Below are 23,511 nucleotides of genomic sequence, written 5' to 3'. Positions count from 1 at the left end.
GGGACCCTCCCGCCTCAGCCTGCCGAGCACCTGAGACTACAATCGCCCAGCTAATTTTTATATTTTTTGTAGTGTCTGGGTCTCGCTCTGTTGCCCAGGGTGGTCTCCAACTCCTGGGCTCACGTGATCCTCCCGCCTCGGCCTCCCAAATGGTTGGGATTACAGGCGTGAACCACCGCCCCCTGGCCCCATATTGCTTTAGCGCATTCTGACCTACTCCAGCTTTCTTCGCGTTTCAAAAAGCACCAATCCCAGGATGCAATGCAGACAATGAGTGCCAGTCGCTTAGAAACCACACGTCCCAGCATGCCATATTCCGGGCAATCGCTAGCCCCGATAGGCCCCGCTGCATTCTGGGAGTTGTAGTCTCTAGCGATTGGCCCCGCCCCGTGTGCAGCTTTCGCGGCCTGCGTCTGGACAAAACCCTAGCGGGTGGCTCCGCGCGGCCAGAGCTCTGGAGAGTGGTGGCGCCTTCCAACCTTCGTCCCTCAGCCCTGGTGGCCGGCTCCGCCTCTTCTCGAATCTTTTCCACAGCCCAAAATGGCGGCGGAGGTGTATTTTGGCGATCTAGAGCTGTTCGAGCCGTTCGACCACCCAGAGGAGTCGATTCTGAAGCCAGTTCACACTCGCTTCAAGGACGAGGACGGCGACGAGGAGGACGAAAATGGGGTCGGCGACGCGGAGCTACGGGAGCGGCTTCGGCAGTGCGAGGAGACCATCGAGCAGCTCCGCGCCGAGAATATCCTTCCCGCTCGCTGGGCCCTGTCACCCGGGCGTGGGGCCGGGGCAGCGCCGGGCGAGGGTGAGGGCGCGGGCGGAAATTCCAGGAGGGCCAGAATTCCAAGTGATTTCTGTCACCCGCCGGCGGGCCGAGAGTCTAGGGTTTGGGGCGCGCAGGCTGCCCCGGCGCCTCGGCGCAGACCTCTTCCCCTCAGGGAGGCCGTCTCCTGACCAGACCCACTCTTGCCTCCCACCCGGGTTTAGGGTTATTTTAGGCTGCTCACCTGACAGATTGTACACAGGCCCCTGCTTGCCCGCCTCTTTTTGAGGTCGTGATAAGGTTTCATATTTTGCAGCCACGCTCAAGTTGTGCCGTCATGTTATAGTTGTAGGTGATGAAATACCGGCTGCTTAGACGCGGGATCAGTTTTTATACCGGGGCAAACGCTAGTGGTCCCAGAATGCAGAGTTGGGGACCTCAAGGAATCCGCGTGTGCTGAGATAATTGGTTAATTGCTTGATTAAAATTGGGGATTAATAGAGTTCTTCCAGTCGGAGCTCGCTTCTGTGCTGAAGATGCTTTGCAGCACCTTGGGGAAAACGCGCCAAAGAAGTTTCTGTTAGACTTGAGTTACAAGATTGCAGATTTTTCTTGATTTGCTAGTATGTTTTTTTACGTTCTTAGGAGTTTTATAGGTAGATAGATAACTTTGGTTCGGGTAGTTTTCCTTTTAAAATTTGTAAGGAGAACTGAAAGTGACTGGTATGTTAGCTTTTTTGGAGGGACGGGATGGGTGACTGGGGTCTCACTATGTCGCCCAGGCTGGAGTGCAATGGTACGATCTCGGCTCACTGCAACCTCCGCCTCCCGGGTTCAAGCGATTCTCCTGCCTCAGCCTCCCGAATAGCTGGGATTACAGGCGCCCGCCACCACGCCCAGCCAGGATATCAGCTTTTGAGGTTTTTGAAGCCCGATTTATTTTTTCAGAATGTCATCTTCCTCCACATTGTGAGGAAAATTTTCGAAATACAAAAATTGAAGCCGGGCACGGTGGCTCACGCCTGTAATCCCAGCACTTTGGGAGGCCGAGGCGGGCTGATCACAAGGTCAGAAGTTCGAGACCAGCCTGGCTAACATGGTGAAACCTTGCCTCTACTAAAGATACAAAAAATTAGCCGGGCGTGGTGGTGCGTGCCTGTAATCCCTGCTACTCGAGAGGCTGAGGCAGGAGAATCGCTTAAACCTGGGAGCGAAGGTTGCAGTGAGCCGAGATCACACCATTGCACTGGAGCCTGGGCGACAGGGCGACACTGTCTCAAAAAAAATGAAAAGTTGAAAGGATTCTACAGTGGATATCCATAGATTTATTCCACATTCTAAAGTTGTTAACAGCTCGTTATACTGCATTCTCTTTATCACATAGTGGTTGTTGAAAGGTTGTTCACAGGAACACTGATGATTTAATAATGTTTTGGGTTCGGTTTGTTAGTCTGTAGAACTTCAGGATCGTGTCTTAGAATGTATGTTCGAAAGGATAAAAACTGTATTTTAATTTTGGGTTTCAAAACCCTACCCCTGCAACAAAATAGAAGCTCAATAAGTGTGTCATCCTCAAAATATCCGTGGGTCTTTTATCTTTATAATATTCTGATACCAAAAGTTACAGAAGTAGTAGTTGAATTTTATGATCTGCCTTGTTAAATGAGGGCTTATCTTCCTTAACAAATAATAACATCAAGAACTTAAACGAAAATTGAACATTCTAACTCGACCAAGGTATGAGACTTTTGAAATTAATCCATAGTTGTCCCTTATTATTTATCCTGATACTAATATTTAATCACAATTTCTTTGTAAAAAGTGTATGCGATTTTTGTATCATTTTTATTTGTTTAGCATACTCTGAAGAAGTCAAAGTAATAGTTCTTTATTTGTGGGGATAAGGTCTGAATTCTCATAAGTGGATTAAAATTGTAAGCTCAATAATGGGTGAAAGTATTTATGAAACAAAATCCAGAAAATGTTTACTTAATGTTCAGAATACGCAAGTTGTTAACCTAGCTATTCCTATTTAACAAACATTTCTACAAAGTTAGAATTAAAATTACAATATTGGCTGGGTCTGGTGGCTCATGCCTGTAATTCCAGCACCTAAAAAAAAATTATAGTATTGTGGGCCAGGTGCAGTGGCTCACGCCTATAATCCCAGCACTTTGGGAGGCCAAGGTGGGCGGATCACTTGAGGTCAGTTCGAGACCAACCTGGGTAATGTGGTGAAACCCTGTCTCTACTAAAAATACAAAAATAAGCTGGGCATGGTCGTGGGCGCCTGTAATCCCAGCTACTTGGGAGGCTGAGGCAGGAGAATCACTTGAACCCGGGAGGTAGAGGTTGCAGTGAGCTGAGAGTGACAAGAGCGAAACTCCCTCTGAAAAAAAAAAAAAAAAAGATTACAGTATTACTCTAGCTGAAGATTTATTTACATAGTTAAAATGTGTTCATAAATAGAAACAATGCAAGAATCAGCATTTTAGAAGAAAAAGTAATGTGCCTTTGAAAAAGATACAGTGTGTAGATTTGCATTTAGGCATCTGATTTTATGTTTTTTTGTTTGTTTGTTTTTGTTTTCGTTTTGTTTTTGAGACGGAGTCTCGCTCTGTCGCCCAGGCTGGAGTGCAGTGACACAATCTCGGCTCACTGCAAGCTCTGCCTCCTGGGTTCACGCCATTCTCCTGCCTCAGCCTCCCAAGTAGCTAGGACTACAGGCACCCCCACCACGCCCGGCTAATTTTTTTGTATTTTCAGTAGAGACGGAGTTTCACCGTGTTAGCCAGGATGGTCTTGATCTCCTGACCTCGTGATCCGCCCGCCTTGGCCTCCCAAAGTACTGGGATTACAGGTGTGAGCCACTGCACGCGCCTGGTCATGTTTTTGTTTTTGTTTGAGACAACATCTAGCTGTATCACTCAGGCTGGTGTACAGTGTTGCAATTATAGCTCACTGAAGCCTTGATCCTCCTGCCTCAGCCTCCCGAATAGCTAGGACTACAGGCAGACACCACCACGCCCAGCTTTTTTTTTTTTTTTCTAATAGAGTCAGGGTCTTGCTTTGTTGCTCAAGCTCAAATTCCTGGCCTCAAGTGATCCTTCTGCCTAGGCCTCCCAAAGTGCTATAATTACAGGCATGAGCCACCATGCCCAGCCTAGGCACCTAACTTTAACAAAAATATTAAACGCTGGTATCTCAAAATATAAATTTATTTAACGGTCACTAAATCTAAAGTATTTGTTAAAGTACAGATTATGAGAAATGGTATTTTCAAGCTTTCAGAATTTGGAGGTGCCATGATATAAGTTCACATGCGCTTTGTTATTTATTTTTATTTATTTTTAATTTTTTTGAGACAGAGTCTCACTCTATTCCCCAGGCTGGAGTGCGGTGGTACTATCTCAGCTCACAGCAACCTCCACCTCCTGGGTTCAAGCAATTCTCCTGCCTCAGCCTCCCAAGTAGCTGGGATTACAGGTGCCCACCACCACACTCAGCTAATTTTTATATTTTTAGTAGAGATGGGGTTTCACTATGTTGGCCAGGCTGGTCTCGAATTCCTGGCCTCAAGTGATCTGCCCACCTCAACCTCCCAAAGTGCTGGGATTACAGGCGTGAGCCACTGTGCCCAGCCTCACATGTACTTTTTAGTCCCTGGCACCAGTGGGAATAACTGGCTGCAGTGGTGACTACAAGTTTAAATTTTAGAATTTAGAAATATTTCAGATTTTTTTTTTTTTTTTTTTGAGACAGAGTCTCGCTCTGTCACGTAGGCTGGAGTGCAGTGGCGTGATCTCGGCTCATTGCAACCTCTGCCTCCTGGGTTCAAGCAATTCTCCTTTCTCCTGCCTCAGCCTCCTGAGTAACTGGACTACAGGTGCCTGCCACCACGCCCGGCTAATTTTTTTGTATTTTTAGTAGAGATGAGGTTTCATCGTGTTGGCCAGGATGGTCTTGATCTCCTGACCTCATGATCTGCCTGCCTCGGCCTCCTGAAATGCTGGGATTACAGGTGTGAGCCACCCACCCGGCCAATATTTCAAATTATCTTCCTTATATCTCATCGTCCTTTCTCTATGTGAGCTCACTTTGTGTATCTAAACTCATTTTTGGCTGGGCACAATAGTTCACACCTGTAATCTCAGCACGTTGGGAGCATTGCTTGAGACCAGAAGTGGGAGACCAGTCTGGACAACATGGTGAGACCCTATCTCTACAAAAAATTTTTTAAAAATTAACTGGATGTGGTGGCATGTGCCTGTAGTCTCAGCTACTTGGGAGGCTTAATAAAATAAACTGATTTTTGATTAGGTTTTAAGTATATTAAATATAACTAGGATTCCTCATAAAAGTCGTAATTTTTATGTAAGATATTTTATTTAGATAAGTATACATTTTCTAATGGAGTCAATCATTTAAACATTTAATATTTATCTTAAATTGGGTGATTTTTATCTGAGTTCAAATGATTACCGCATCATATATAGGCTTTACCAGTTTATAAGCACAAAGGATTAGCATCATGAAAAAGAAATAAATTAGTATTTTCTTAGAATTAGTGCCCTCCATATTGTCAGGCTGATAAAGTGTTGTACAGAAAACCAAGGAAAAAGGACAAATGAAATTATTTAGTTAAAATTTGTACTCTCATGTCTCTTGATTTAGTCCTTATTTTTGAAACTGTTATAATCAGAAGTGTCTCCTGGTTTTTTGTTTTTTTTGTTTGTTTGTTTTGTTTTTGTTTTTTTTCGAGACAATTTCTCACTCTGTCATCTAGGCTGGAGTGTAGTCACGCAGTTACTGCTCACTGCAGCCTCATCCTCCCAGGCTCAAGTGATCCTCTCATCTCAGCCTCCTGAGTAGCTGGGTCCATAGGAACATGCCATCACACCTGGCTAACTTTTGTATTTAGCTTAGAGATGGGGTTTTGCCAAATTGCCAGACTGGTTTCAAACTCCTAGGCTCAAGTGATCCTCCTGCCTCGGCCTCCCAAAGTCCTGGGGTTACACTGGGCTTAGTCTGTTTCTCCTCTTTTTTTTTTTTTTGAGATGGAGTCTCACTCTGTCGCCCAGGCTGTAGTGCAGTTGTGTGATCTCGCCTCACTGCAACCTCTGCCTCCCAGGTTCAAGTGATTTTCCTGCCTCAACCTCCTGAGTAGCTGGGATTACAGGTGCACACCACCTAAAAATAAAAATTTTTGTATTTTTAGTAGAGACAGTTTTTCACCATGTTGGTCAGGCTGGTCTCAAACTCCTGACCTCATGATCCACCCGCCTCGGCCTCCCAAAGTGCTGGGATTACAGGCATGAGCCATCGTGCCCAGCCCTCTCCTCTTTATTTAATTAATAAACATTTTGTTGGGGTTTGTTTGTTTGTTTTACTTTCTGTTTGTTTTTGAGACAGAGCCAGAGTGTCACTCTGTTGCCCAGGCGTGAGTGCTACGGCATGATTTTGACTCACTGCAGCCTTTGACTTCTGGGTTCAAGCCATTCTTTCACCTACACCTCCCGAGTAGCTGGGGCTACAGGTGTGTGCCACCACACCCGGATAATTTTTCTGTTTTTTGGTAGAGACGGGGTTTCACCATGTTGGCCAGGCTGGTCTCCAACTTCTGATTTCAGGTGATCTGCCATCCTCAGCCTCCCAAGGTGCTAGGATTACAGGCATGAGCCACTTCGCCCGGCCTTCTTTTACTTTTATTGTGAAAATATACAAGAAATGAAAAGAACAGTATGGTTAACACCCATATTTTCCTCACTTAATTTAACATTTAATATTTTTACCATATTGCCTTCTTCTAATCGCATACACATTTCAGCCCAAATATTTCAATGTGTATTTTTAAAAATAGAGACTTTTTCATGCATAACCACCACTCAATTATCACACCTAATAACTGGCATGACTTCCTTAATCATGTCCCTACCATATTCAAATTTCTCCAACTGTGAGTATATTTATAGCTGGTTTATCAAACTGGACTCAATTTAGGAACCATACAGCTGCATGTGACTTTTAAAAACATCCCTGGTTGGCCAGGCATCTTGCTCTGTCACCCAGGCTGGAGTGCAGCCTCAGCCTCCTGAGTTACTGAGTTTACAGGCATGTGCCACCATGCATGGCTTATTTTTGTATTTTTTTTTTTCTTAGTGGAGACAGGGTTTCACCATGTTGGCCAGGCCGGTCTCGAACTCCTGACCTCATGATCTATCCTCCTCTGCCTCCCAAAGTGCTGGGATTGCAGGCATGAGCCACTGCACCCAGCCTCTTATTTTATTTCTTTACTTGATATGGACAATTCCAAATAGAGACATTTATTTCACATGCTATACAGGTAAAGGAATATGAGGCAGGTGAGAAGAGGAAGAATCAGACATTTATCTGGCCCCAGGTTACCCATGGGATATATTACAGGTTTTTAGGCTACATTCTAGTTCTGTTTTTTGTAGTATTTGAAAGTCAAATCCAGGAATAGTATACTTTTTTTATATCTCTTCTTTAGAATCTTGGATTTGAGATATTTAGTACAATATGCTTTGCCCTCCAAGAGTCTATCTATTTATAAAGTGTTCTTTCGTATATACTTCCAAGCCACATTCATTTAGATTCCTTTAGAAATACACCAGGCACAGGCCGGGCACGGTGGCTCACGCCTGTAATCCTAGCACTTTGGGAGGCCAAGGCGGGCAGATCACGAGGTCAGGAGATCGAGACCATCCTAGCTAACATCGTGAAATCTCGCCTGTACTAAAAATACAAAAAAATTAGCCAAGCATGGTCACGGGCGCCTGTAGTCCCAGCTACTCGGGAAGCTGAGGCAGGAGAATAGCATGAACCCAGGAGGCAGAGCTTGCAGTGAGCCGAGATCGAGCCACTGCACTCCAGCCTGGGCGAGAGAGCAAGACTCTATCTCAAAAAAAAAGAAAGAAAGAAATATACCAGGCACGGTGGCTCACTTCTGTAGCCCAAGGTCTTTGGGAGGCCAAGGCCGGCAGATCACCTGAAGTCAGGAGTTTGAGACCAGCATGGCCAACATGATGAAACCCCATCTGTACTAAAAATACAAAAATTAGTCAGATGTGGTGGCACATGCCTATAATCCCAGCTACTAAGGAGGCTGAGACAGGAGAATTGCTTGAACCTGGGATGTGGAGGTTGCAGTGAGCTGAGATCTCGCCACTGCACTCCAGCCTGGGCAACAAAGCGGGATTCTGTCTCAAACAAAAAAAAAAGAAAGAAAAAAGAAGTATATGCCGGGCGCGGTGGCTCAAGCCTGTAATCCCAGCACTTTGGGAGGCTGAGACGGGCGGATCACAAGGTCAGGAGATCGAGACCATCCTGGCTAACACGGTGAAACCCCGTCTCTACTAAAAAATACAAAAAACTAGCCGGGCGAGGTGGCGGGCGCCTGTGGTCCCAGCTACTCGGGAGGCTGAGGCAGGAGAATGGCGTGAACCCGGGAGGCGGAGCTTGCAGTGAGCTGAGATCCGGCCACTGCACTCCAGCCTGGGCGACAGAGCCAGACTCAGTCTCAAAAAAAAAAAAAAAAAAAGAAAAAAGAAGTATATTCTTGGCCAGGCATGATGACTCACACCTGTAATCACAGCACTTTGGGAGACTGAGGCAGGCGGATCACTAGGTCAGGAGTTCGAGACCAGCCTGGCCAACATGGTGAAACCCCGTCTCTACTAAAAATACAAAAATTGGGCCAGGCGTGGTGGCTCACGCCTGTAATCCCAGCACTTTGGGAGGCCGAGACGGGCAGATCATGAGGTCAGGAGATAGAAACCATCCTGGCTAACACAGTGAAACCTCGTCTCTACTAAAAATACAAAAAAATTAGCTGGGTGTGGTGGCAGGCGCCTGTAGTCCCAGCTACTCAGGAGGCTGAGGGAGGAGAATGGTGTGAACCCGGGAGGCAGAGCTTGCAGTGAGCTGAGATCGCACCACTGCACTCCAGCCTGGGCGACAGAGTGAGACTCCATCTCAAAAATAAATAAATAAATAAAATAAAAATAAAAATACCAAATTAAGCTGGGTGTGGTGGCACTCGCCTAAAATCCCAGCTACTCAGGAGGCTGAGGCAGGAGAATTGCTTGAACCTGGGAGGCAGAGGCTGCAGTGAGCTGAGATCGCCCCACTGCAATCCAGCCTGGGCAACAGAACGAGACTCTATCCCCCAACCCCAAAAAAAAAGGAAGTATATTCTTGTAACCTGCTCGTTTACTTGTTTACCTAGTCCTTCCTTCCCTCCCCCTAATTTGTAAGGAAGCTAACCATTAGACAAACTGTTTGGTTGAAAACTGAAAGATTAACTGCAGTTCTTAATTTGTTGTTAAACACTTAAAAAAAAGTTAAGTGATGCCTCTGTATAAAATTATTAAAGTAGATAGAATTGGTGAAAATGTATAATTTTCTTGCGAAAACTGCAGTATGTGTAAAATACTATATGATCTTTGGTACTTAAGAATTTTAAGGCTGGTGAGATGGTTCACAGCTGTAATCCCAGCACTTGGGGAGGGCGAGGCAGGTGGATCCCTTGAGCTCAGGAGTTCAAGACCAGCCTGGCCAACATGGCAAAACCCTGTCTCCATAAAACATACAAAAATTTGCTAGACATGGTGTTCTACACCTGTGGTCCCAGCTACTTGGGAAGGTGAGGTGGGATTGCTTGATCCCGGTAGGCAGAGATTGCAGTGATCCAAGATCTCGCCACTGCACCGCAGCATGAGCGACAGAGTGAGAACCTGTCTCAAAAAAGAAAAAAAAAAAACGTGGGGAGCGGGGAGGGATTGCATTGGGAGTTATACCTGATGTAAATGACGAGTTGATGGGTGCTGACGAGTTGATGGGTGCAGCACACCAACATGGCACAAGTATACATATGTGGCCGCGTGCAGTGGCTCAAGCCTGTAATCCCTGCACTTTGGGAGGCCAAGACGGGCGGATCACGAGGTCAGGAGATCGAGACCATCCTGGCTAACACGGTGAAACCCCCTCTCTACTAAAAAAAAAAATACAAAAAACTAGCCGGGCGAGGTGGCGGGTGCCTGTAGTCCCAACTACTCAGGAGGCTGAGACAGGAGATTGGCGTGAACCCGGGAGGCGGAGCTTGCAGTGAGCCCAGATTGCACCACTGCACTCCAGCCTGGGTGACAGGCGAGACTCCGTCTCAAAAAAAAAAAAGTGCACATATGTAACAAACCTGCACGTTATGCACATGTACCCTAGAACTTAAAGTATGATGATAATAATAAATAAATAAATAAAAAATGTATAAAAGTTATGCGTTTGTATATATGTATGCAAGTTTTACTTAAATGTCTTCTAAGAATATGTTCTAACTTCTGTTTTAGTGGAATATTGGTGAACGATACTAAGTTAGATGGACCTATATTACAGATTCTATTCATGAACAATGCTATTTCAAAGTAAGTAATTTTTTCCGTCTCCTAAAAATAATAATGTGTTTATGGAACAACTTTATAAATATGCCGTTTTCATTTGTACTTATATCATTTTTATTATTTTACTTGAAATGACCCTGGAGTTAAAGCGTAAGGAATCATGATTAAGAGCAAGGACATTGGGGTCACAGTGACCTGAATATCTGGACTCTTACTTTCTATGTCTGTGAACCTGGTAAGGTCACAGATCTTTGCTACATCATCCGTTACTTCACTGGAAAACAGGATAGTCATAGTAACTACCTGTGAGGTAGCTACATGAGCACCTCTAAGAGCTCAATAAATGGCTTCTAATAAAAATCATCACTATCATTGTAACAATAACAATGACGTTCACTATTTCTCTTTCTGAATCAGGTAACTGAGTTTTCCATGTTGGCCATCTTCAAAGCCTACTCACTTGATTATTTCTTTTAACAGCAAAATAAGACTTTGCAAACCATTAGCATCAGGGTTTCGGGTGACTCTGTGCATTCCTGCAGTGCTTGCTGAGAGTGTTCTAAAATGGTTTGCTCTGTCCCTTCTGCAGAGCATGGTCATAGACATTTCACATAGTTCCTTGCTCCCTCGAAAGTCACTTAGTCATATTGTTGTCTTCTTAATGCTGACCAAGGTCAAGAAGATAGAAGGAACAATGCCAGGTCCATAACCTACTCTATCTCAGCAGAAGTGGAACCCAAGGCTCTGAGGTGGGGAAGCTGGATGCTAAATACAGCAGCAAGGTGCTGGGCACGACTGGGCTGTAGCACTATTGTCCCTCCCATGCCCAGGTTAGAATCAGTAACCCTCTAGCTCATGACGGTCTCATTTCTGCACCATTCACCTAGTGTTTAACCTGCAGAAATCTTTTTTTTCTTTTTTTTTTTTTGAGATGGAGTTCTGGTCTTATTGCTCAGGCTTGAGTGCAGTGGCGCAATCTCAGCTCACCACAACCTCCACCTCCCAGGTTGAAGTGATTATCCTGTCGCAGTCTCCCAAGTAGCTGGGATTATAGGCATATGCCACTACACCTGGCTAATTTTGTATTTTTAGTAGAGATGAGGTTTCTCCATGTTGGTCAGGCTGGTCTCAATCTCCCAACCTCAGGTGGTCCACCCATCTTGGCCCCCAAAGTGCTGGGATTACAGATGTGAGCCACCGCACCCGGCTTTTCTTTTTTCTTTTCTTTTTTTTTTTCTTTTTTTTTTGTGATGGAGTTTCCCTCTTTTTGCTCAGGCTAGCATGATCTTGGCTCACTGCAACCTCCACCCACTGGGTTCAAGCAGTTCTCCTGCCTCAGCCTCCCAAGTAGCTGGGATTACAGGCGCCCGCCACCAGGCCCAGCTAATTTTTGTATTTTTAATAGAGACAGGGTTTCACCATGTTGGCCAGGCTGGTCTTGAACTCCTGACCTCAAGTGATCCACCTGCAGAAATCTTAAAATGTCAGAGCTACAAGATACCTAAAAGATCATCAAGTCTGTGAAAAGGAAACTGAGTCTGAGACATTATGGCTCCCCGATTACATCGTAAAAGACTTGGGCTCCTTCGACACCTCCTGAACTGAGCACTACAGAATATATGATGAGCTTGGTTCTTGACCTGGAGGGCTGGGGAAAGTAGACCTCAGTATTTTTTCTTGCTTTGCATTTTGATTTTATCTTTTCCAGTTTCATATTTATGTTGGTGTTTCCTTATGTATGTATAAAGAATCTCTGGGAGGAGGATGTGGAAGACCTGAATATATATTGACTATCTTTGCGTTGCAGAAATAGATGGCCAGGAGACAGGGTAGGAAGGGAGCTTTTCATTATGTAACCATTTTACTTCTCTTGGATTTTGAACCATTTACTTGTAGTATCTATTTAAAAAATTAAGTACACAGAATTTATAAATCAAATCCGTGTATTCTTTGCACAGCTGATTGGCAGTTATGCCAATCACTGTGTTACTTTATCATAATTATTTTATTAACTTGGTAACAATATGTAATTTATCTTAAGGAATATGTTCCTGAGTATTACAGAGAGTCGGTGATTTGTTAAACTTCTGAAAAACAACAACATTAGCTGGGCGCAGTGGCTCACGCCTGTAATCCCAGCACTTTGGGAGGCCGAGACTGGCGGATCACGAGGTCAGGAGATCGAGACCATCCTGGCTAAAACGGTGAAACCCCATCTCTACTAAAAAATACAAAAAACTAGCCGGGCGAGGTGGCGGGCGCCTGTAGTCCCAGCTACTCGGGAGGCTGAGGCAGGAGAATGGCGTGAACCCGGGAGGCGGAGCTTGCAGTGAGTCGAGATCCGGCCACTGCACTCCAGCCTGGGCAACAGAGCGAGACTTGGTCTCAAAAAAAAAAAAAAAAAAAAAAAACCCAACATTCACATTTGACATCTTACAGTAATGTGTAAGACTTCAGTCTATTGAATGTTTTACTCTGTCTGGGTTCTGACCATTTTGTCCTCTTACACAGGCAATATCATCAAGAAATAGAGGAATTTGTATCAAATTTAGTAAAAAGATTTGAGGAACAGCAGAAAAATGATGTGGAAAAGACTGCCTTTAATCTTTTGCCCCAGGTATTTCAAATTTAAGAGACTTTAAGATTAGTAGGTTATGCGTTTCACTGCGAATTATTGGGCCACAAGGATCCTCTTGAATCAAAGCCAAAATGATTAACACCATTCAGCACCTCTCCTTCCACTGGCTTGCTTTTCTGAAGCCTGACTGGTTTAGCCACACGGCGTTCTATTAGATTGTGGCTCAGACTTTTTACATTGCCTAACTTGGACGTGTGGTTTTGGGCAGAAAATTAATTTTAGGCCAGACAAAAATCTAAGTTTCTGGGGTTTACAAAAGATGGATTCCTTTTATCTAAAACCAACCAGCTTGTGGGCTGTCCTTTTTTTCCCACTACTTGTTTTTAGAAAATCAATTGTGTGCCCAAAGAAATCTAAGAAGTTTTACAATGTGAATATTGGATCATGCATTTATGTTTAAAAAAAAAAGAGAGTTATGATATCTGAATCTTTTTTTTTTAATTAAAAATTAAGGTAAATAGAATTTCTCAAATAAGGAATTTTAGCTGTTTATCCTCAGGCTTTGGAGAACAGAGTGTTCTGATTGATTGTGTTTTTTATCGCCTTTGGTTTTTATGTACTCTATACAATTTTTAAAGATTCTTCAAACAAAATACATTTAACAATAAAAACCATACTGAATATTATTTTTGATTCAAGGAAACTTTTGTAGTGGCTTGAGGTCTGTGAGGGTTATATTATCAGTATTGACCAGTAATGTAAAACTATGTATTTTTTTGGCCAGGCACGGTGGCTCAAGCCTGTAATCCCAGCACTTTGGGAGGCCGAGACGGGCGGATCACGAGGTCAGGAGATCGAGAACATCCTGGCTAACCCGGTTAAACCCCGTCTCTACTAAAAAATATAAAAAACTAGCCAGGCGAGGTGGCGGGCGCCTGTAGTCCCAGCTACTTGGGAGGCTGAGGCAGGAGAATGTCGTGAACCCAGGAGGCGGAGCTTGCAGTGAGCCGAGATCCGGCCACTGCACTCCAGCCTGGGCGACAGAGCAAGACTCCGTCTCAAAAAAATAAAAATAAAAAAACTTAGGTATTTTTAATCTTTCTGGTTATCTGCCTTGCCAGTTTAAGTGTTGAAAGTGGCATAATTAATATTGGTAAAAAAAAAGTCATAGTGCATGCTAATGCTTCAGAAGAAGCTCTCCTTTTACATCTTCCATTCTCCCACATGAAATGTCGTTCATAAACATTCTTAGCTTAATTTCTAAACTTACTAACTTCCATTTAAACTTGTTAAAAATTGGTTACCCATTGTAATGTGTGTTTTTCTTTGTATTAGCCATCCAGTATTGTGCTAGAGGAGGACCACAAAGTGGACGAGTCCTGTGCCATTAAGAACAGCAAGGAAGCTTTCAGTGTAAGTTTGGACATTTCAGTTTTGAAATCTGCCAGTAGGTGTTTCCTATCCTATGTCAATTGGGTGGTGTTTAAAAGATAAAGTAGTATAGTCATATGTCTTCACTTAATAACAGCATCTTTTTGTGGTAAATAGCAGTTTGGACTTTAGCCTCTAAATATTACAGTTTGCTTTTTAATAATAATTGCTTTGTGACCTGGGGCACAGTAAACATACTTTGGAGAACTTTGTTTTTGTATTGACCAACCACTTTGTTTATTCAAGAACTTGGATGAAGATATAGAAAGCATGCTTGTTGAACTTATACATGGCTAAAGCTGAGAGGGATAGATAGCTAATATAACAGATGGCAAATTTGGAATTTAAAGTATTGACAGTCTCAAATGGTAGGTGAAAAATAGAAGTTAACAGGGATGACCTACATTTAGGCTACAGCCAGCCTTTCAATACCTATGCAAAATTCATTAGTGTTAATACAATGTAGTAGTATGATTTTGCAGCTTATTTTTTTTTTTTTTTTTTTTTTTTTTTTGAGACGGAGTCTCACCCTGTCGCCCAGGCTGGAGTGCAATGGCACAATCTCAGCTCACTGCAACCTCTGCCTCCCGGGTTCAAGCAATTCTCCTGCCTCAGCCTCTCGAGTAGCTGGGATTACAGGCGCCCAGCTAATTTTTGTATTTTTAGTAGGGACTGGGTTTCACCATGTTGGTCAGGCTAGTCTCAAACTCCTGACCTTGTGATCCGCCCACCTTGGCCTACCAAAGTGTTGGGATTACAGACGTGAGCCACCGTGCCCAGCGCAGCATATAGTATTTCAAAAGGTAATGTAACAGTGGATTATATAATATTGAAGGAAAACTGTTTTTCATGTTTATGTAGTATGATCCCATATTAGTATACCACAATTTTAGGCTGGGTGCAGTGGCTCACACCTGTAATCCCCAGTGTTCTGGGAGGCCAAGGTTGGAGGATTACTTGAGTCTAGGAGTTCCAGACAAGCCTGGGCAACATAGCCAGAACTCATCTCTACGAAAAATTCTTAAGAAATTAGCTAAGTGTGGGCCGAGCACGGTGGCTCAAGCCTGTAATCCCTGCACTTTGGGAGGCCGAGATGAGCGGATCACGAGGTCGGGAGATCGAGACCATCCTGGCTAACACAGTGAAACCCCATCTCTACTAAAAAAATACAAAAAACTAGCTGGGCGAGGTGGCGGGCGCCTGTAGTCCCAGCTAGTCGGGAGGCTGAGGCAGGAGAATGGCGTAAACCCGGGAGGTGGAGCTTGCAGTGAGCTGAGATCCGGCCACTGCACTCCAGCCTGGGAGACAGAGCGAGACTCCGTCTCAAAAAAAAAAAAAAGAAAAAGAAATTAGCTAAGTGTGGCTGGGCGAAGTGGCTCACACCTGTAATCCCAGGACTTTGGGAGGCTGAGGCCGATGGATCACTTGAGGTCAGGAGTTCGAGACCAGCCTGGCTGTCATAGAGAAACCTTGTCTCTACTGAAAATACAAAAATTAGCCAGATGTGGTGGCACACACCTGTAGTCCCAGCTATTCGGGAGGCTGAGTCATGAAAATTGCTTTGAACCCAAGAGACTGAAGCTGCAGTGAGCCAAGATTTGCCGCTGCACTCCAGCCTGGATGACAGAGTGAGACTCAGTCTCAAAAAAAAAAATTAGCCAAGTGTGGTGGCATGGACCTGTAGTCCCAGCCACTCAGGAGGCTCAAGTGGGAGGATTGCTTGAGGTCAAGGCTGCAGTAACCCATGATTGTGCCACTGCACTCCAGTCTAGGTGACAGAGCAAGACCCTGTCTCAGAAAACAAACAAAATATATATATATATGTATCTATAGATATATATCTGTATATAAAAGAAAGAGATACAGGCCTACTGGGATGACAAAGAGCCCACAAACTTTATTGAAAGGAAAATTTACAAAGGATGTCCCGTCTCTACGAATAGGATAAAGGCTGTTGTTTGTAAAAGAGTAAAAGTTACTTTAAATCACCCTTTAAAGTGCCAAGTGGCAGAATTAAGACCAGTGATTGAATTGACTACAAGAAGGTACATTTCAACTCAGCGCTTAGAAAGTTCAAATTTCTGGCCGGGCGCGGTGGCTCAAGCCTGTAGTCCCAGCACTTTGGGAGGCCGAGACGGGCGGATCACGAGGTCAGGAGATCGAGACCATCCTGGCGAACACGGTGAAACCCCGTCTCTACTTAAAAAAAATGCAAAAAACTAGCCGGGCGAGGTGGCGGGCGCCTGTAGTCCCAGCTACTCGGGAGGCTGAGGCAGGAGAATGGCGTAAGCCCGGGAGGCGGAGCTTGCAGTGAGCCGAGATCGCGCCACTGCACTCCAGCCTGGGCGACAGAGCGAGACTCCGTCTCAAAAAAAAAAAAAAAAGAAAGAAAGTTCAAATTTCTATCAGAGATGTGAAAAATGATATGACCTGGCATTCAAAAGAAAAAAAAAACAAGTGAAATGGCACTTCTCATTTATAAAAGTGAATTCAGTATTACTGGAGTCAAATAGGGACTGAGATGTTATCAGGGCACTTTAAAGAAAAATTTCTGAATTTGAATGAGGTAGTGTTTCATTTTCCTTCTGACCCCGAGATTCTGGGATTGAAAGTGGCACTTGCGGCCAGGCGCGGTGGCTCACGCCTGTAATCCCAGCACTTTGGGAGGCTGAGGCGGGCGGATCACGAGGTCAGGAGATCGAGAACATCCTGGCTAACACGGTGAAACCCCATCTCTACTAAAAATACAAAAAATCAGCCGGGCGTCCTGGCAGGCGCCTGTAGTCCCAGCTACTTGGGAGGCTGAGGCAGGAGAATGGCGTGAACCAGGGAGGAGGAGCTTGCAGTGAGCCAAGATCGTGCCACTGCACTCCCGCCTGGGCGACAGAGCAAGACTCTGTCTCAAAAAAAAAAAAAGTGGCACTTGCCTAGAAACTGGGAATTTTCTTTATTTATTAATTTAAACCTTTAACAAATACGAAAATATTTAGTGAATGCCGCTTTGTCCCAGGGATCCTTCTGGGTTCCAGGGAGACAGCAGTGAAAAGAAGGGCAAAGTCCTGGCTCTCATCAAATTACGTTCTAGTCGGGGAAGGTAGCGTCCTGAAGAAAAATGAAGCAGAGAAAGCAGAGAGTAGCTGTGGAGTAGGTGGTTTGCATAGTGACTGACAGCCTCTCAGAGCTGAACCTTGGATGAATTGAGGAAGTGAGTGGAGGCTGTGGTTTGCATGGGGCACTCCAGGCCGTAGGAAGCATAATAGAAAGCCCAAGGCAGGAGCGCTACCTGGCATGTAAGTTCTAAGCTTACTGCAGGTATTACTCGTGAAGGTGCTCTTAGGCTTCAGTTGTACAGATGAGGAAACAGAGATGGAAAGCTAAGTAACTCGCCAGTGGGTTAGTGAGTGGCAAAGCCAGGGCAGGGCTTAAAATCAGGCCCGTGGCCTGGCACAGTGGCTCACATCTGTAATCCCAGCACTTTGGGAGGCCAAGGCAGGCGGATCACCTGAGGTCAGGAGTTCGAGACCAGCCTGGCCAACATGGCAAAACCTCATCTCTTCTAAAAATACATAAATTAGCTGGGTATGGTGACTGAAGCCTATAATCCCAGCTACTCAGGGGACTGAGGCCGGAGAATCGCTTGAACCCGGGAGACGGAGGTTGCAGTGAGCCGAGATCATGCCACTGCACTCCAGCCTGGGCAACAAAGTGAGACTCTCTCAAAAAAAAAAAAAAAACCAGGCCCTTGGAGTCTGGAGCACATGGTCTGAATCTGTAGGTTGTCCAATAGGCTGTAATGAGGACTTTAGATTTTACTGTAAGATGAGAAGCGATGGAGGGTTTTAAGTAGAAATGTGACATGATATGAATTGACTTTTTTTTTTTATTTTGAGACAGAGTCTCGCTCTGTCACCCAGGCTGGAGTGCCGTGGCACAATCTCTGCTCACTGCAACCTCCGCCTCGCGGATTCAAGCGATTCTCCTGCCTCAGCCTCCTGAGTAGCTGGGATTACAGGGTCGCACCACCACACCTGGCTGATTTTTGTATTTTTAATAGAGACGGGGTTTCACCATGTTGGTCAGGCTGGTCTCAAACTCCTGACTTCGTGATCCACCCGCCTCAGCCTCCCATAGTGCTGGGATTACAGGCGTGAGCCACCACGCCCGGCCATGAATTGAGTTTTTAAAAGAGCTGGGTTCTGTGTGGAAAATAGTCTGTAGCTGGTTACCTGTGGAAGCTGAAAACCAGTTAGGAAGTTATTGTATTCAACTCAGGTGAGAGAAATTGGTACTGAGACTGGGGTGAGAATGGTGCTACTGAGAAGTGGTTAGAACGTGGATGTACTGGGGAAGTAGAGCTGATCAAATGTGTTGATGAATTGGATGCAGAATATGAGAGCAAGAGAGTCATCATAGTGACTCAGGTTTTTGTCCTGAGAACCTGGAAGAATGTCGTCGTATTTTCTCTGATGGGGAAGACTAGAGGAGGAACAGTTTTGGAGGGGGCTAGGAATCCAGTGCAGTTTTAAGCAGGTGAGTTTGAGATGCCACTCACACACCCCTTGAGAGCTGTCAAGTTGACACTTCCATATATAAAATCAAAGGTTAGGATGGATCAGAACTTGAGCTTAAAGGAGAACATATATTCAGGGCAACTTGCATCTATGCTCCCAGTGAAAAAATAATAATTAAAAAATAATATCTTAGGCCAGGCACAGTGGCTTCTGCCTGTAATCCCAGCACTTTGGGAGGCCGAGGCGGGTGGATCACGAAGTCAGGAGTTTGAGACCAGCCTGACCAACATGAAGAAACCCCATCTCTACTAAAAATACAAAATTAGCCAGGTCTGATGGTGCATGCCTGTAATCCCAGCTACTTGGGAGGCTGAGGCAGGAGAATCGCTTGAACCGAGGAGGTTCAGCCAGAGGTTGCGGTGAGCTGAGATTGCGCCATGGCACTCCAGCCTGGGCAACAAGAGCGAAATTCTGTCTCAAAAAATAATAATAATAATAACTTGACTTTTAGAGGTAGTAAGCATATATATTATACTTCATACCATGGGTTATGATGAACCACCTGGGTAGTGAAAGTGGAGAGGAGGACTGAGACCTAGGGCACTCTAATACATGGGAGATAGAGGGATGAGAAGAGTCTAGCACAGAAGACTGAGGCTCAGTCAGCAAGGAAAGAAGAGAACGGAGAAGCATGTCCTAGAAGACAAGGGAGGAAGATGTTTTTAGGAGGAAGGAAAAATCGTGTCAATTGTTGCAGATAGGTTAAGAAAGATGAAGAGTGAGAACTAGCTATTGAATTTGGCTGCATGGAGGTCATTGGGAAGCTCCAATGTTAGGAACTCAGCCCAGTGATAGGTATAGAAGCATTACTGGAAATGTTCAAGAGAGAGGGCAGTGTCATTAAAAAAATGGAGGCCGGCCGGGCGCGGTGGCTCAAGCCTGTAATCCCAGCACTTTGGGAGGCCGAGACGGGCGGATCACGAGGTCGGGAGATCGAGACCATCCTGGCTAACACGGTGAAACCCCGTCTCTACTAAGAAATAGAAAAAACTAGCCGGGCGAGGTGGCGGGCGCCTGTAGTCCCAGCTACTCGGGAGGCTGAGGCAGGAGAATGGCGTGAACCCGGGAGGCGGAGCTTGCAGTGAGCTGAGATCCGGCCACTGCACTCCAGCCTGGGCGACAGAGCGAGACTCTGTCTCAAAAAAAAAAAAAAAAAAAAAAAAAATGGAGGCCAGGCACAGTGGCTCAGCACCTGTAATCCCAGCACTTTGGGAGGCTGAGGCGGAAGGATTGCTAGAGGCCAGGAGTTTAAGACCAGCCTAGGCAACATAGCAAGACCCCATCTCTAAAACAAAAAGAAAATTAGCTGTGTGTAGTGGCACAACTACTCGGGAGACTGAGGCAGGAGGATCATTTTAGCCCAGGACTTTGAGGTTACAATGAGCCAAGATCATGCCACTGCATTCCAGCCTGGACAACAGAGCAAGACCCTGCCTCAAAAAAAAAAAAAAAATTATAAAGTATATGTGAGGCCAGGTGCAGTGGCTCACGGCTATAATCCTAACACTTTGGGAGGCTGAGTCGGGTGGATCACTTAAGCTCAGGAGTTCGAGAGCAACCTGGGCAACATGGCAAGACTCTGCCTCTACTAAAAATACAAAAAAATAGCTGGGCAAAAAAATAGCTGACTGTGCTTGTGGTCCCAGCTTCTCGGGAGGCTGAGGTGGGAGGATCGTTTGAGCCTGGCAGGCAGAAGTTGCAGTAAGCCAAGATTGCACCACTGTACTCCAGCCTGGGTGACAGAGACCCTATCTCAAAACAAACAAAAAAGTGTATGTGTGTGTGTTCAGTGTATGTGTAAAGAGAGAGGCAGACAAAAATGTTAAACTACTAACAATTGTTCAGTCTAGGTGAAGGATACATTGGGTGTTCATTGTACCACTTTTCCAACTTGTCTGTATGGAATTTTCAAAAAGAATTGGAGGGACAAGAAAAGAGTGAATGGGAAGAAAGGAATTGGAAACAATAACTAAAGGGTCTGCATGTCTTGCAAAGAGAAGTAATGAAATGGGGCACTGGAGGGAAACGTGAGAGTCAAGGTTTTCATTTTTTGTTTGAATTCTGGAGATAGATAGTCATGATCCAATACAGAGGAAAAACAGTGATCTAGGAGAGAGAGGGAACTGATGATGTAGTTTCTACTTACACATCAAAGTCTAGCTCCTTAATAACTAGGAAGTTACTATTTCTAATAATTCCATCCAAAATAAATTGTTAAAACAGTTAATCATAGTCTTACATTATTTAATGTCTTTTTTTCCTGCTTAAATAGCAATATTTTTTGACTTGTTTTCTGCAGGTTGTAGGAAGTGTCCTGTATTTTACTAATTTTTGCCTTGATAAATTGGGGCAACCGCTTCTAAATGAAAACCCTCAGCTTTCCGAAGGATGGGAAATACCCAAGTATCCTACATAGTGAATGAAGATCTTTTATGCATCTTACCACTAAGTTCACCTTTAAAACAATTTCCAAATTTTGCAGACCATGATAACTATTCCTTAATAAAATTCACTAAAGGTACCATCAAGTCTTCAGCCACATTGTTTCTCTAGAAGGGCAAGAAATACAAGTAAAGGCAAAAAGGTTTGTGTGGGGAGTTGTTTTGTTTTACTTACTTTTTTAACGGAAATCATAAACTTTTGGCTTGAAAAGTTAATGTTCTTTACTGCTGGTTTACTCTAAGGTTAATTACAGATTGAGCTAGAATTTTATTCCATACATATATATTAAACGTTTAAATGGATCATCTGCTTCTTGGAATTCATTGGTTCTCACCTAATGTGCCTGGGCGGGTGGAAAAGTGTAATTGTTGCTGTCAATTTGATTGCAGTCTTATAACCATCTGCCTTCTTTCCATGTTACCTAATGGAAATACGATCATCTGTTCACCTCAATTCTTCTGTTGTTAACCACTGAAAAAACTCAAAAGAGGTAACAGATCAGTCAGGAACAGAAGGGTTCTTGGTTAAAAGACTCTGCATAGTACTATTTAAATCACTAAATACAAGAGATTAAAGTGTACTTCTTGTTGCAGATATTAGTGATCTGTGATGAACTTGCTTTCTTATCTCTCTGATACACTTTGCTGTCATATAGAATTTTATTGATTTGCTTTTCTCTTTTTATTTACATTATAAAAATCTTTGTCTTTTGACCAAATAGGCCAAAGCCTCACTGTTTCAATTGTGGTTCTGAAGAACACCAAATGAAAGATTGCCCAATGGTAAATTTTTCTCATGTTAAGAAAAGTCTTTGAACAAGAGCTTTCTAATGTTTTCAACACATTTATGGTATTGTGTGACATGAAGGAACTTTCTTTGTTACTTTCCTGTAGTCCTTTAATTTGAAATCTTTTCAAATTTGTGTTTATATTTTAAGACATTAAATTTTTTTAGTAAATAATTTAAAATAGTACTCTCTGTATTTGATATGAATAAACAGAGTTAAATTGTAGAGTTTATCCTAAAAACTTGATTTAATTTATAATACTGAGGTAATAAATAGACTGCTCCTTTCCTTACTTATTTTTCTAAAATATTCACTCTCTTTTACACTTGTTCGTCATACATTAAAACTAAAATAATCTGTTTACTTGATCTAAAAAAAAGTATTTAATTTCTGAAATATTTCTGAGTTGCATGAAACCATTCTTTTCAAATGTGTCATGATGTAGCCTCGGAATGCTGCTCGAATAAGTGAAAAGAGAAAAGAGTATATGGATGCCTGTGGGGAAGCAAACAATCAGAATTTCCAGCAGCGATACCACGCAGAAGAAGTAGAAGAAAGATTTGGAAGATTCAAGCCAGGAGTTATTAGGTATTAATGGCATTTTACCATAGAAGGTCATTTTTATTTCCCTAGCATTTCGAATGTTCTCTGTCTATTCAGGCTAATTATCAGGATATAAGTGTACTCTGCCAAAGCCCTAGGTAATATACATTAATTCATTTAGAAACACTTCTTGAAATTTTAATTATATTTGTTAGCCATCATGGTATGTAATATAAGCAAGAAATGTTTTAAAATACCAGAATATTGGCCAGGCGCAGTGGCTGAAGCCTGTAATCCCAGCACTTTGGGAGGCCAAGACGGGCAGATCACGAGGTCAGAAGATTGAGACCATCCTGGCTAACACAGTGAAACCCCGTCTCTACTAAAAAATACAAAAAACTCGCCGGGCAAGGTGGCGGGCTCCTGTAGTGCCAACTACTTGGGAGGCTGAGGCAGGAGAATGGCGTAAACCCGGGAGGCGGAGCTTGCAGTGAGCTGAGATCCGGCCACTGCACTCCAGCCTGGGCGACAGAGCGAGACTCCGTCTCAAAAAAAAAAAAAAAAACAGAATATTATGTATGTGTTTTCATGCAAACAAGAATTCATTATTTTTCTTCCTCCTTTATTTTTACTTAGTGAGGAACTTCAAGATGCACTAGGTGTGACAGACAAGAGTCTTCCACCTTTTATCTATCGGATGCGCCAGCTAGGGTACCCACCAGGGTGGCTCAAAGAGGCTGAATTGGAGAATTCGGGGCTTGCACTGTATGATGGAAAAGGTATAGTATCTTAAGTTAGAGAAGTCACCTTAAGTGTTTCCTTTTTTTTTTTTTTTTTTTGTTAAAGAATCAACAAAATGTGATAGGAACGGCTGACTTCTTTAATGTGTGCTAACTAAAAAATATCATGATGATGTTTCCTTGGTAAATTTTTCAAGGAAGGAACTAAAATTTCAGTGAGTTCATAGATTATCTGATGGTTTT

General features: G+C 43.8%; 1 protein-coding gene across 5 annotated transcripts in view; it reads left to right on the top strand.

Annotated features, from left to right (window-relative positions):
• Window positions 1-306: 306 nt before the first annotated feature.
• ZCCHC8 (zinc finger CCHC-type containing 8) overlaps window positions 307-23,511 on the top strand; it is a 33,916-nt gene continuing 10,711 nt past the window's right edge. Inside the window, exons 1-10 of one of the 5 annotated variants that reach the window (XM_025403164.1) lie at window positions 307-739; window positions 2,455-2,497; window positions 10,126-10,200; window positions 12,688-12,793; window positions 14,090-14,167; window positions 21,056-21,159; window positions 21,275-21,340; window positions 21,920-21,980; window positions 22,431-22,573; window positions 23,165-23,307. In XM_025403164.1, the coding sequence (XP_025258949.1) occupies window positions 541-739; window positions 2,455-2,497; window positions 10,126-10,200; window positions 12,688-12,793; window positions 14,090-14,167; window positions 21,056-21,159; window positions 21,275-21,340; window positions 21,920-21,980; window positions 22,431-22,573; window positions 23,165-23,307 (1,018 nt within the window). In that variant the 5' untranslated portion in view covers window positions 307-540. Of the gene's footprint in view, window positions 1,384-2,454; window positions 2,498-10,125; window positions 10,201-12,687; window positions 12,794-14,089; window positions 14,168-21,055; window positions 21,160-21,274; window positions 21,341-21,919; window positions 21,981-22,430; window positions 22,574-23,164; window positions 23,308-23,511 lie in introns of all 5 variants that reach the window. The other 4 variants (XM_025403166.1, XM_025403167.1, XM_025403168.1 and 1 more) reach the window with 4 other exon arrangements.

The sequence above is a fragment of the Theropithecus gelada genome, chromosome 11, assembly GCF_003255815.1.
Source record: "Theropithecus gelada isolate Dixy chromosome 11, Tgel_1.0, whole genome shotgun sequence".
Taxonomy (NCBI): domain Eukaryota; kingdom Metazoa; phylum Chordata; class Mammalia; order Primates; family Cercopithecidae; genus Theropithecus; species Theropithecus gelada.
Note: the sequence above shows the minus strand (reverse complement) of the source record. Positions and strands in the feature narration are given on the sequence as shown.